Below are 14,644 nucleotides of genomic sequence, written 5' to 3'. Positions count from 1 at the left end.
TTGCATAGAACTTGTGGTTTTGGTCTTTCATTTCATATTTCCCGAATGTTCTGCATGGATGAAGTCATTATCATGTGCTAATGTGAAACCCTGCATATCGTACGTGTAAACAACTTAGTATGAATAGCACTGAGATGTGTCTTTTAGAGAGATTACCACATCTGTGATGTGTTCAGTATGTACTCGGTGTATCTGTGCATTCATGCATGCACGTTAACGTTTGAAGGTGAATATTTGTGTTTGTGTATGTGTTTATATGAACACAGATGGCCATGTAACTGTGTTGAGGACCTGCTAGCACATGGCACCTGTTGCATAACCCCGCAGTGGCCACACTCCCTTATGTAATGACTTCCTCTATGCACTGCAGCACTGTACAAGCACTGGGGACAGAAAGGGCACATGCATACACGCGTGCACTGGAATACAACATACATGATTTAATAAAACATTTCAGTTGTGGAAACACAAAACCTTTGACTTGGTAGATGAGCTTCAGTTGTCTTGCTGATTGCTGTTGAAATAGTTTTTTCCTAAATATGACAAATAAACTAAATCAAATCAGACTTTTGAATTGTTGAGCACATGCTATGAATGTATTTTGATGTTTTTTACAAAAACAAAAACAAACTATATTTAACAAGTGAATATTTGTTTGGTTTGCCTTTTAGAGAAGATGAAAGTGAAGGAGTCTACGAGCTGCCAGAGTGAGCCTTGTCCTAACTCCCCTTTTAGTTCTAACCATGGTAAGTCACATTTCTGGACACTTAGGCCACACACAAATGTATAAATGTCCTTGAAATAGACATGAAAATGTCACACCAAGTGGCATTTTTTTAAAGAAATATAACAAACTTTATAACACACTTTTCAAGCAAAACATGTCACAAAAAGATTCTTGTAAAAGATTTTTAATTAAATGTACAATAATAATGTTTAAAATAAAAATGTATTTGGATACTCAGTGGTTGGTTGTATTGATATATTTTTTGTTTAATGAGCTTTTTTTAAACGTTTTGGTGATTTAGGTGTTATTTTTTAGGGCCCCAGTTTACCATATTGATCCATAAACCACACTATGAAATGGTTTGAGAAGCATGATGTCTGCAGTGTGATTTCCATACAGCTGTGCTGCAGTTTCTCTTTTAATTTCACCTCTGTCTCACCCTTTAGCTGAATGTTCTTGCATAATCTGCAGTAGTGCTGGCATGTTGTGTGATTTGTGTGTGCATGTGTATTTATGGTTTTCCTAAGTGTTTGTTTGTAAAGGGCTGGTCCTGTGTATCTATTATAGAGGTTAAGGTGCTGAGATGACCCGTGAATGTTTGTGTGAGAGAGATGACTCATGTGCTTCTTTGTTCTGCTTTGCCCTGTGAGTCTTTAAAGATCACCTGTGCTTCTAGATATCAACACGTGCACTGTTTCTCTCTCACACTCACTCTCACTCTCACCCTCTTTCTTTCTTTTGACCTCTGTGTCCCTCACTTATTCCTTGTCTTTCTTACTTTGTGACTTTTGTTAGTCTTTTTTTTTTGTTAGTTTCTTTTTATATTTATATATATATATATATATGTGTGTGTGTGTGTGTGTGTGTGTGTGTGTGTGATATATATATATATATGTATATATATATATATATATATATATATATATATATATGTATGTGTATGTTTATTATGTATATATGTGTGTGTGTGTGTGTATGTGTGTGTATATGTGTGTATATATATATACGCATACGGTGGAGTCCACTAGTAAAAATCTCCTTAATTTGCAGTTGATAGAAATATAGGGATGGAATGATTGATGAATTGATTGAGCAATGCGTGCTTATATTTATGAATAAAATGTCAATTCTAAATGTATAGTGTTAAATCTGAATAGACAATTATAAATCTAAATATTTTAATATTTGGTCTGAATATGTAGTTATACATTTGAATATATGAATCTAAATAAATGTATAAGTAAAAATTCCAAATATATAATATGAATAGATAATTATACATCTAAATATTTAGAAAATAATTAAATATACTTAATATGTAGTTATAGTATATATCTAAACATGTAAATATGTAATATATAGTAAGAATTATAATTATAAAGTTACAATTATAAATTTAAATACGTTTAAATCCTGAACATATAAGTATAATTCTGAATAGATAGTTATACATCTCTTGTGATTAAATATAGAAGTAAAAATCCTTTATGTATAATTATAAATTATGAATAAATTATGAATTGATAATTATTGATAATTATAAATTATGAATTGATAATTATATATCTAAATATATAGAAAATGTTATTATACTGAATGTATAGTTATAGCTCTGAAGAGATTATGTATCTAAATATGTAAATAAATATATGCACAAATTTTGAATATATGGTTATAATTCTAAATATATATATAATTAAGACATTCAAAATTATATTAATAAATATGAACATTCTGAATATATATAGTTAAAATTCTGAATAGATATTTATACATCTAAATATATAAGTAAAAATCCTGAATGTAAAGTTATAAATCTAAATGTAAACGTTTGAAACTGTTATTTTATCAGTGTCTGTATATTTGTGTGTGTGTTCATCTCAGTGGAAGAAGAGGATGAGGATAGTACAGAGCGTGTGTGTGACACCCTGCTGATGTGCATCATTACGGTTCTGAACCACGGGCTGAGGAACGGAGGAGGAATCGCAGATGTTCTGCGCAAGCTCTCCAAAGAGGTGAACAGAATATCATCAATGCAGCACACCCAGACATGAGATACGCCGATGAATCCTTTCCAGCGTCACTAATACTGTCAGTATAATCCATGTTTAAAGCTGTGGAATCTGCACGCATCTGTCTATATGCTTTGAAGCGTTGCAAAATCAGTCGCACCAGCTTCAAAGAGCCTATTTTCGGGATGATTGAAAACTGCGGATCAATAAAAGAGAAAAACTTTATTTTTAGGTCTTTTTTTGTAGAAATTGCTTTTAGAGATTAAATAAAGTATATATAGTTTCAGTGTGTATATATATCTTCATTCATAACCCTCTTACTGTTGCTCCCCAGGAGCCCATGTTCCCGGCACGTGTCGTGTTTGACCTCTTGTTCTTCTTCATTGTCATCATCATTGTGTTGAACCTCATCTTTGGTGTGATCATTGACACCTTTGCTGACCTGAGGAGTGAGAAACAGAGAAAGGAAGAAATTCTGAAGACCACCTGCTTCATTTGTGGTATGTGTTATTTAAAGGGAACATATTTTAAGAATATATAAATGGTATAAATGATTCTTTAGCAAATTGTTGTGATTCAAAGTGATGGCAGAAAATTCTGCACTAAAACTAAATTGTTTTTTATGCAAAAAATAAAATGCTCCAAAAGTGTAGAATATAGCCCATTTAAAACACCACTTTTCAATATCTGCACAGCAGCAAACATCTTAGGACGGCTTGGAACAAGCTAGTGGGGCGTCTCCAAGCAGATGTCATGCCCTGTCACATTATGTTACTCTGACTGCCTTTGATTTGTATATGAGGTCTGTGACAGGGCTTTTATTTGATGGATTCAACTATGATCATGCTGACTTTTAGTCCACTAAAGAGGTCATGAAGACTATGTTGGAGAATAACAGATGTGGGAGAAAGTTTTATAGTGACTATAAAAAGTGGAATATTGTGAATAAAACAAATGACTTTGATAGACAGTGTGGGCTCTTTCTTTGAAGAACCTTTCATTTTTATGATCTGCTCATCTTCAGGCCTTGAGAGAGACAAGTTTGATAACAAGACTGTGTCGTTTGAGGAGCACATCAAGTCAGAGCACAACATGTGGCACTATTTGTACTTCCTGGTGTTGGTGAAGGTGAAGGACCCAACCGAGTACACGGGACCCGAGAGCTACGTGGCCCAAATGATTAAGGTTAGTTCATCGCCACATTTGGTGCTAGGATACAGTGACCTCTAAAATGTCTTTGGACACTTTCTGATTGTCATGTTCATGTAGTTAATGTGATGTGTGTTTACTCTGATGGAACACCCGTGTGAACCTGATTTCAGACATCAACTATAATTTTTTCTCAGAATTCCCTTTTTTGCACAACTCTGAAAAAAAGTCAGAATTGTGAGATATAAGCTCAGAACTGCAATTATGAGATTAATTTGCAATTTGAAGCAGTCCAAATTAAGATTTAAACTGCAATTGTGAGAAAAAGGCACAACTGTGAGATGTACATTTAGAATGTAAATTCAGTTTAAACTCTCAGGGGAAAAAGGTCAGATTTGCAAGATGTAAGTTTATAACTTGTGATTGTAAGATATAAACTTCTAATTTCTGAAACAAAGTCAGAATTGTGAGATAAAAAGTCGCAATTACCTTTTATATTTTTTATTTTGTGGGGGAAACAAGCTTTTATACAGAACATAAATGCAAAAAGTCTAACAGAAATGTAGTCATAAGAAAAACATAATTAGCATTACATAATTTTCTTATGTAATACAATGAAATTCAGACATTTCAAATGTCCAAATAGTTTTTTGGAGTCCACTGTATGTCAGTCAGCTGACTTCTTTTCAGGAATATTGTTTGTTTCTCAGTCAGTCATGTCTGTGCCAATATGTCTGACATAATTTGACTGTCTTGTTTTGCAATTCATTATTGAACTATGTGTCTATATTTATACTATTTATATACTATTTATACTATTTATAACTATATTTCATAAACTTATGAATGGTATTTTTAGAAATATTAAAACACTTAATGGTAGCATGGAATAATTTTGCTGTGAATATAATATAATTGGATTCTTGTTTGCATTGACAAACCAAGGACTTGCTAGGAAAGTGTGTGTGTGTGTGTGTGTGTGTGTGTGTGTGTGTGTGTGTGTGTGTGTGTGTGTGTGTGTGTGTGTGTGTGTGTTTATGTCTCTGTCTCTGTCTCTGACTCTGAGCAGACTGTCTTCAGTGGGCACCAGCAAAAGGAGACAGTGAACTTCCTAAAAATAAGAGATCCTAAAGTTCCTCTGTGTGTGTGTGTGTGTGTGTGTGTGTGTGTGTGTGTGTGTGTGTGTGTGTGTGTGTGTGTGTGTGTGCATGCATGGTCACTCATTTGTTTGTTTATATATGTGTGATCTGTTTCTGCTGGTATCTCACAGAGCATACTGAAAGTAGTGTAGTAATTAGAACCCTTGTTAAGAGTGCTTCCACTCTATGATAATGGGCCAAGTAATGTTCATAGTGGAGGAACAGGAGTCTTTATGGTTTCATATAGGAAAGCTGTTATGTTTTGTGTAATAATGAATATTGCTGACTAGGCCCAAGTAAAATTTGCACAGTTCCAAATGTATTTACATACATACGTGCATACATACATTAATTTTCAAAAAAAATAAAAAATTGGCATTGGAACTGCTGCTTGAAAAGAATCCCAGGACCACATGAAGAGTGTGCATGAGATATGAGGAGAAAATATAATGGTTGATTTGTTTAGCTTTCTGGTAACTACACATAATCGCCATACTTTTACTTGTGTTATTTTAAAGTTTTGATGATGTTATTTTAAAATAAAGAGTTCATGTGACTTCAAACATATGATTGGCAGTGCATATACACTAACGTTCAAATATTTGGTGTCAGACTTTTAATGTTTTTGAAAAATAGTCTCTTATGCTCACCAAGGCTGAATTTAAATAAAAATATTAATTAAAAAATGTATTTAAAAAAATTAAATATGAATACAGTTAACAAATAAAATAATTTTTTTTAATATATTTAAAAAAAAAATTCAGCAGCCATTACTCCAGTCTTCAGTGTCACATGATCCTTCAGAAATCCTTCTAAAATGCTGATTTGGTCCATTTTTTGGTACTTTATTATCAATGTTAAAAACAGTTGTACTGCTTAATATTTTTGTAAAACCCACGATGCATATTTATTCAGGATTCTTTGATTAATTGAAGGTTCAAAGAGAACAATTTATGTCAAATAAAAATCTTTATAACTTTATAAATGTCTTTTGTCCCAATATTAATGTCCCATTCTTAGTGGCAGATGCTGATAAGCTCACAAGGGCCAAAGGTCTGCCATTTTATCAGCCTGGCCAATAAAACGGAATATTAGTAGACGGGGGTTTGGATTCTGTGGAAATCTACAGCGCTTTCTGCAGGATTCTGCAGGCCTAGATTCCACGAAGCCCTGCTTGATGACACATTGAGTTCTATTAGTACTATATTAACTAATTACTGTGAGTTGCTACAAACACAAGGGGCTTCATTAAAGCTGAGATGGGAAAGATGAGGCATGGGCGACACATAACTAAAGCTTGTTTAGTTTCCTAGTGTTTGTTCTGTCTCATACAAGGACCTTCAGCTTTTATAGTACAGCAAGCGGGAGGAAACAGTAACTGAATGCCAAATACTACACTCTGGCTTTTAAATTAAGTGTGTGTGTGTGTGTGTGTGTGTGTGTGTGTGTGTGTGTGTGTGTGGCTTGTACGTGTATTTGTGTGTGTGTGTGTGTGTTTGTAGACTCCAGTCACCTGAAAACACAACCAATGCAAATCTCTGCAAAACAGCCCACCCTAGCTTCTCTGCTCATATTCAAAGAGAAGAGCACAGCACAAGTGTGAGTGTGTGTGTGTGTGATTATCAGTCACAGGCTGCTGGAGAGAGAGTATGAGCAGGTACTGCAGCAGTCACAGCATTGTTATGTAACCCATCTCAAGTGGCCTGCTATTAGCTCAGCCTATCCTCACACGTGCTTTCCTGTCCCTCACACACACACCTGCTCCACCGCTCATTATCACACAGTGAGTCAGGCGTCTCCTTGGCAACACCGTCGTCATGCACTGTCGCAGGAACAAGGAGAAAAAAACTCCTTGGCCTCTAGACTTGTGATCAATGCAAGTTCAAAGGTCACATATTCACCGCTGGATCCGCTCCTCCCAGCTGGGCGTCTCAGGCTCTGTGTGTGTGAACGGGTGACTGCAGGAGTGCGTGTGCAGCAGCCAGCCATGCTAATCAAACTGATTATTGCAATCATGCTGCTATTTCCAGAGTCGGTTTGATGGCAGCGTTCTGAAACTGCCTTTCCATTACAAAACAGCAGCTTTATGATGATGAGAGCCGAGGACACGTGATCAAACGATTATGCTGTCTGTCAGATGAGAAAAGAAGTTTAATGGCACTTTAATGACAGCCCAAACACCTTTCCCATACACAAGTCTGCAGCAGCGTGAATGTGCTGAAGTGTATAGATGTGTGTGTATGTTATTTGAGGTGTTAGCTGATATGTTATGAGGTGCTATTGTATATGTGACTAGTGTAATTTCTTAGATGTTAAAATATTTTTTTTTCTATTTGAGTTGCAGGTTAATTTCACTTGATTTGGTTGTTTGCATACACTACCTTTTAAAAGTTTGGAGTTGGTAAGATTTTTGTTTTGTTTTGTTTTTGAAAGTCTCTTTTGCTCACCATGGCTGCATTTATTTGATATAAAATACTATAAAATTTGTAATATTGTGAAATAATATTACAGTTTAAAATAGCTGTGTTAATATATTTTAAAGTGTGATGTATTCCTATGATGGCAAAGCTGAATTTTCAGCATCATTACTCCAGTCTTCAGTGTCACATGATCCTTAAGAAATCATTCTAATGCGCTGATTTGGAAACATTTCTTATTAGTTTCAATATTGAAAAGAGTTGTGCTGTTTGTGGAAACCATGATGCATTTTTTCCAGAGTCCTTTAATGAATAGAAAGTTCAAAGGAACAGCATTTTTATTTAAATAGAAAGATTATATAAACATTATAAATGTCTTTTTGATCAATATGACTATTTAAAATCAGTGTTAGAATGGATATTTAAGTTATAATTTCAGTCTTTTAAATTGATAATACACTCAAAAGTGTCTATTTATTCACCATAGATACAACTTTTGATATTAAAAACATATTAATAAATGTTGAGATTGACATTAAGTAAAATTAATAAATATAGGTGAAGTATTGTTCATTGTTAGTTTAACTAATGTGATATGATTGTAAATTGTTACCAAAAATCTTACTGGCCCCAACACATTTTATTCAGTATATGAACATATATAACTTATGAGGCAGCTGGAAGGCCCTTATCACTGAATGTTCAGTGTTGATTAATCATGTATAATTTTATGATAAGTTACCAGTTGACCTTAACTAAACTTTATCGGTAAATGTTGTCCAAGTCTTATGTCCTCTATCTTTCTCCATCTTTTTTTTTTTTCACTGGCCCATCACAACAGTGTTTTTTCTTGTTTGTTTTTTCACCCCCGCATCTCAGGTCTCATCTTTAGTAAAAAAAAAAAATAGGGCAGTTCATGAGACTCGACCCTCACAATCTAGTCTCTGTTCATCCGTCCTCACTTGACCAATGTTTTGCCACTTCCTTTAATGTTTTTCCTAGATTTTATAATGCACCATTCTCTGGAACTAATTAGCAGCAATTTATCCCTAATCTTAATTTTCCTGTTTTTCGAATTTTAGATCCCATTGAAACCTTCAACAAAACCAGACCACTCTTTTCCAGCGAGTCACTTTGTCCCACTTCTGTGTGAAAGTGTGCTTGACCTTGTTCATGCGCCTGTTTCGCAGAAGAGCAGCGTGTTTATCCAGTGTGTTTTTCTTGGAAAGCCTCATTCCCTATTGTATAGCAGAGAAAAGCACTGTGTACGATTCAGAAGATGTGCATGCCGGGTGTGTCACCTCGTGAGTGTGTGTTTCATGATTGTGTAAGCGAAGGCAGTCTTTTCCCACCTCTAAACATATCCTGGAACTCTCTGCGCACCTTGCAGTGCTCCTGTCAGGCTGACTGTGAAAAGCACCTTACATAACTGCTGTGATGAGCCACCGCACTGTTACCCCCTCCTTATTTCACACACACCACACACCCCAGACTACATAAACTCAGATGCACACACTAATCCCATACACACTCTCGCACAGCAAATTGTAGAACACAAACAAATGTCTTGTACGTGAGCTTCTGTGTGGGCACACTCACTTTACAAACAGAATGACTCACTATTATCTAAAACAAAAAACTCTGACTGCGGTTCATTTTCATGACTGCTTCCTGTTTCTAGAGCTATCTTTGCATCTAGGTGTTAAAGTTGTCCAGATTTGCTTCTATATGCTTTAGCTTTTGAAAGAAAAAGCTCGAGGGAGTTTAAACACACTGGCTCATATTCATGAGCTTGCTTTTGCAAGTAGAGATGGGTCATGATGATCAACTTAGTCATCCATGTTCTAGTCTAGGCAGGCGATAATTCATAGCACAAAGTTATGTAGTCTGGGTTATATTTTCCTTTACTTTGTGATGTCAAATATCCATATTGATATGTCTAATTTGGGTAGATTCACCAAACAATGAATTTGTTCTTGATGAACTGAACTTTTTCTTTCAAAAATCTATTTACTGTACATCCCAAACTTGAACAGCAGTGTATGTTTACTGTGCTGCTTCTGTCCACAATCTGATCAAAACAGATTTGTGACCCATTTTTAAGGCCTACCATTTCTAACTGCTTTCTAGAGAGGCAGTTTCTTGGTGGCAACATGCTGTGCTTTAGTGTGATACAATCTTTGAGGTCTTCAGCAGCAACTGTTATGCAACAAAACTCTGCTGCTCCACTTGCACTGTAGAGTGTGAGACTGTCAGCAAGGTAAAACGTCCTCCAATAAGTAGTGTCATTAAATTCTAGAGCCATTAAACCCGCTTTGTAACACATTCATCACATTCAGACAATTACTCTCAAATCACCTGCTGTGAGTAGTGTTTCTGTTATTATGTATATATGTACGTTTTTCTGAGAGGACTAGTATTTTTGTAGTTATTTAGCCTAATTATTTGTTGAATTTATCTGTTAAGAGCTGGACTTTACCCATTAGTCCATTTATCACGATATATCGTGTCACTTTTATAGCATTCTTGCTTCTGAAAGTATTGTCCCATTAATACACTCCATTTTCTTCTTAAAAATTAGTAAAAAGGATAAAGGTGCACTACTGTTCAAAAGTTTGGGGTTTGTAAGACTTTGTTTTTGGAAGAAGCCTATTACTCTCACCAAGATTGCATTTGTTTAATCAAAAATGCATTAAAACATGGAAATGTTGTGAAATATTATTATAGTTTAAAATGACAGGTTTTTTATTTAAATGTGTTCAAATGTAATTTATTCCTGTGAGGCAAAGCTGATTTTTCAGCATCATTACCCCAGTATTCAGTGTCACATGATCCTTCAGAAATCATTTTAATATGCTGATTTTCTGCTTGAGAAACATTTATTATTATCAATGTTGAAAACAGTTGTGTTGCTTAATATTTTAAGCACCGGAACCTGTGATTAAGTGGGACCTTTCAGGATTCTTTGAAGAATAGAAAGTTCAAAAGAACAGTGTTTATTCAAAATATCACTTTTGATCAACTTAATGCATTCTTACTGAATAAAGGTATTCTTTTTTTATTTTTTTTTAATTTTTTTTACTGACCGAATTGAATGATAGTGTGCATGTATAAAATCCAATATTTTTGGCTGATGTTTATTTCAAAATAGTCAAATGCTATATCAAATCCCTATGCTAAAAATGTTTGATGAATACTCAAGATAACAACAAATCACTGTCTTTCTCTTTCCTTCAGGAGAAGAATCTGGACTGGTTTCCACGGATGCGGGCCATGTCTTTGGTAAGCTCAGAGGGAGAGAGCGAACAGAATGAGATCCGATTGCTGCAGGAAAGGCTGGACATCACCGTCAGTCTCGTGGATCAGCTGTCTTCCCAGCTGTCTGAGCTTAAAGAACAGGTAACATACAGCACACCATTCAATGGGACGGGCTGGTTTCACAGAGCAAGACAGTCTTTTTCCTCACGGGGCCTCTGAAGTGTTTACTATTAGGCTCTGCTGAGGAAGTGCGTCAGAGCAGGGGTGGGGCGGTACCCCGGGGCAATGTGGATGTTCCGGCTGTGCTCTGCTGTGTCGGTTCACTGCCATCACCTGCCTGCCCCACATGTGATTCCACACAAACAGTTTTACCAATTCACATGACACCGGGAGAGCTTTGGGTTCTAATGGGATGACGTTGGAAAAGAAATTGCTGCCCCATGGCTAATTTTTTAAATTTTCTCAATAATCTCACCAAATTCTTCAAAACCTTAAGACCTTAGACTTCAGATTTGAACTGTTCAGTGCTGTAAACACACAGGAACTGCACAGTCATTGAGAATCGGCGCTGATCCAAACCACTGAGCCTGAAACAGTCGAACCACGCCGTGTTGCCCCTCACATCCTCCAGCGGTCCTTCTGATTCCTGGCAGTCACGAGGAGCGGGCTTACTGTAATACTCCTGGCACTGCTGGATGTTAAATAACTTATTAAAGTGATTTCTTCTCTGACAGCCAGACCTAATTAAACAGATCCTCCTCAGCTCAAGCCAGGCTGAGATCAAGCTCAGATGCGAAATCCGAACTTGTCATGTGTTCAGACAAACAGGCTCTCTCTGATTCAGTGTAGCACACTGTGTTCCACCTCCATTTTCTTGCTAGGTCTGTTTACTTGGTAGTTCCTTCTCTTTGTCTGGAATGGCCAAAAACCAAAATAAATATAAAAGTCAAAAAAAAGCCCATAAAACTAAGAAAACAAAAAAATAATCAGATAAAAATAAGAAACAGTTATTTAATTAGAGAATTATGGGAATATCAACTTACATTTTGTCATTGTAAGTTATAAGCTGTTTTATGTGTGTGTGTGTGTGTACGTGTACAGATGACAGAGCAAAGGAAGAATAAACAGAGACTGGGCTTTCTGGGACCATCACAGATGAACCATCAAACAACCCCTGCGCACTGAGGATGGACTCATCGCACCTCTCCACACACACTCACACACAGGTGCTGATGTTCACACCATGAACAACACTACACTCATGGTGATATCACACTTTACATCATGACAGGACACTTGTCCAGTTAGATCCTACAGTCCTACAGACTTGAGCGTCATTTTTGTAAGTGTTTTCTCATTTAGATCTTATAGACGGAGGGCGTTTGGAAACACACAGAGTGTGTTTGTTTGGAAAATCATGAACTCTAAACATATGAGGGCTTATGCCAGATGACTCAGACAGTCTTTGGGAGGGCTGTCTGCCTTTTTTCTTGTTTTTTTTTTTTTAAGCATCAATTATTAACTCACGTTTTAATTGTCCTGTCCATTACTTTTGCTGTACTTCAAAGTGGACTTTAGTCTGTGCTGGAAGAACTGGAGAGATAAAGTGCCTCTAAACAATTTAATCACTGTGTATAATTCAAATTCAGCATTACTTTAATGAAAGATATAAGACTGGAAAACATTCTCATGTCATAATCAGACAATCATGTGACCGCTGGAATCTGTTTGTGTTTCCTTCTACGAAGACCTAAACGCTAGTCTTAACTCTTAAATGATGATCATTTTTACTGTGTATTTTATGTTGGATATTTGTGCTTGCCTTATATAAAGTTGTACAGAAAATAATAAAGAATTTATATTTGGTATTACAATGGTTTGTTTGACTATCTACTCTTTAAACCATTTAGAAACACTAAGGTTTAGAGGGTTAAATTATGTGAAACAATAAAAGCAATAGTTTTTGGGATATTTAGGTATCTATGCAAGGTTTGAGAATATCTGAAGATAGCATCATTTTATAAATGATAAATTTGTTGTCTCCGCACTGATAGCTGACACGGAGCACCTGTTGTCAGATCTGTGTACAGAGTTCAGATTTACACACAAGCAGGGGATCTCAAATGCTGTTTTAATGGACATGGCAACTCAACACAAGAACAGTTTAGCGCACAATGCATTTAAATCAGACATCCAACATTATGGTGTAATATTGATTGAGAATACTAGAAAAAATGTAATTGTCATGTGATCCTTCAGAAATCATTCTAATATGCTGATTTGGTGCCGTGCAACATTTTTTGTTATTGTCAATATTGAAAACAGTTGTGCTGCTTAATATTTTTGTGGAAACAAACAGCAATTTTTAAAAATAGAAGTCTTTTCTAACATTATAATAGTATCTGTGAGCCCATCCAAACAGCCCTATGAATTATTTTTGAGTTGTGACCCACCAGTGGAAGACCACTGTTCATGAGAGTAACCTGAACTTGAGCATGTGACAGTATTTTTAGACTAGCTCCTCCTTTTATTTTTATTTTTTTGTTTTTTTGTTTTTCTCGTAGCTTTAAGTTGCCACAATTAAATCTATAATAAAAGATGATAAAATTGCACCTTACTTCCTTGTAATATTATTGGAATATTTTTATTGTCGTTCTAAAAATATATTCTAAAATTATAAATCTACAGGCTTGTGAAATCAAAAACAGTTTAACTGAAGTCAAGTCTAATGTGTACGATTTTGATAATGAATTCTGGAGGAATTTACATGAGATAAAAAATCTTAAATGCTTAAATTAAAGGTTAATTAAAGGAATAGTTCACCCAAAAATTAAAATTAGCTGAAAATGTACTCACCCTGAGACCATCAAAGGTGTAGTTACATTTGTTTATTCATTGGAACAGATTTGGTGAAATTAAGCATGATATCACTTGCATTTAATTCAGACGAGATGACAAGCACTTTTCATTTCACAAAACATTAATTGATGGACTGGAGTCGTGTGGATTACTTGTGGATTGTTGTGATGTTTTTATCAACTGTTTGGACTCTCATTCTGGCGGCACCCATTCACTACAAAGGATCCGCTAGTATTTTTGGGAGAACTGTTTCTGTAGTACCTGCAGTGCTCCTGGTGTTTTTAGGGTACAGGACCCTGCGTAGTTACTTCAGAGTGCAAAGACTCATCTGCTCGTGCCTTCACTCTGGCACGGGTTAAAATTAGCCCCTGACGGCTCGATTATAGCTCACAGCTGTCACTAAGCAGGGGAAAGTCCAGCACGTCTGGAATGCTCCATCAGGGAGGAGAAGACAGTTAGTTGGATAACTGCCACTCTAACTGATCGCTCATCCGTCGGCAGACACGTCTTCCAACATGAAACAGGAACAATCAAATAGAAACAAATGTCATGGATATAGCAGTTATTCAATGTTTTATCATGTGATTTACTGTAAATTCAGTCTCTCCTCAGCATGCATGGCAATATTTTAATTGGTTTTAATGATGATAATATTTGATCCCTCCATAACACGCACAGTCTTTCTCAAAGTTCAGTCATGCAGGTGCGCAGTTATTAAGGCAAGACAGTGAACAACATCCTGCACAAACACACTCATTAATCTAAATATACCACCCTCCCTTCCTTCTTTCTGCATGTGATAGGTCTGCATGTGATTGTGCGTGTTGTTGTCATGCTTGTTGGTCGGAGAGCAGATGAGATGTGTCACATGAGCTTGTCTCAGAGCGGTGAGAGATCACCCCTGCTGCACTCTTTCCCAAAAGCGCTGCAAATCAAAGGGGGATTTTTCATTGGACTCAGCGTTCCTGCTTAATTTAATAGTGTACAGAGTGACTCGCTGAAGTTCTGCTGCAGAAGAGGAGACAAGAATATGGGTCTGTTACAGGAATAGTTCACCCAATAATTTTAATTATGCCGTTTATG

The 14,644-nt window shown here is 36.0% G+C and overlaps 1 protein-coding gene across 1 annotated transcript in view; it reads left to right on the top strand.

Moving 5' to 3' along the window:
* LOC109045995 (inositol 1,4,5-trisphosphate receptor type 2-like) overlaps positions 1 to 12,576 on the top strand; it is a 74,503-nt gene extending 61,927 nt beyond the window's left edge. The window contains exons 52-57 of the mRNA XM_042775399.1: positions 672 to 746; positions 2,612 to 2,742; positions 3,074 to 3,239; positions 3,764 to 3,924; positions 10,682 to 10,843; positions 11,804 to 12,576. Of these exons, the coding sequence (XP_042631333.1) occupies positions 672 to 746; positions 2,612 to 2,742; positions 3,074 to 3,239; positions 3,764 to 3,924; positions 10,682 to 10,843; positions 11,804 to 11,887 (779 nt within the window). The 3' untranslated portion in view covers positions 11,888 to 12,576. The remainder of the gene's footprint in view (positions 1 to 671; positions 747 to 2,611; positions 2,743 to 3,073; positions 3,240 to 3,763; positions 3,925 to 10,681; positions 10,844 to 11,803) is intronic.
* Positions 12,577 to 14,644: the final 2,068 nt, after the last annotated feature.

The sequence above is a fragment of the Cyprinus carpio genome, chromosome A18, assembly GCF_018340385.1.
Source record: "Cyprinus carpio isolate SPL01 chromosome A18, ASM1834038v1, whole genome shotgun sequence".
Lineage (NCBI taxonomy): Eukaryota > Metazoa > Chordata > Actinopteri > Cypriniformes > Cyprinidae > Cyprinus > Cyprinus carpio.
Note: the sequence above shows the minus strand (reverse complement) of the source record. Positions and strands in the feature narration are given on the sequence as shown.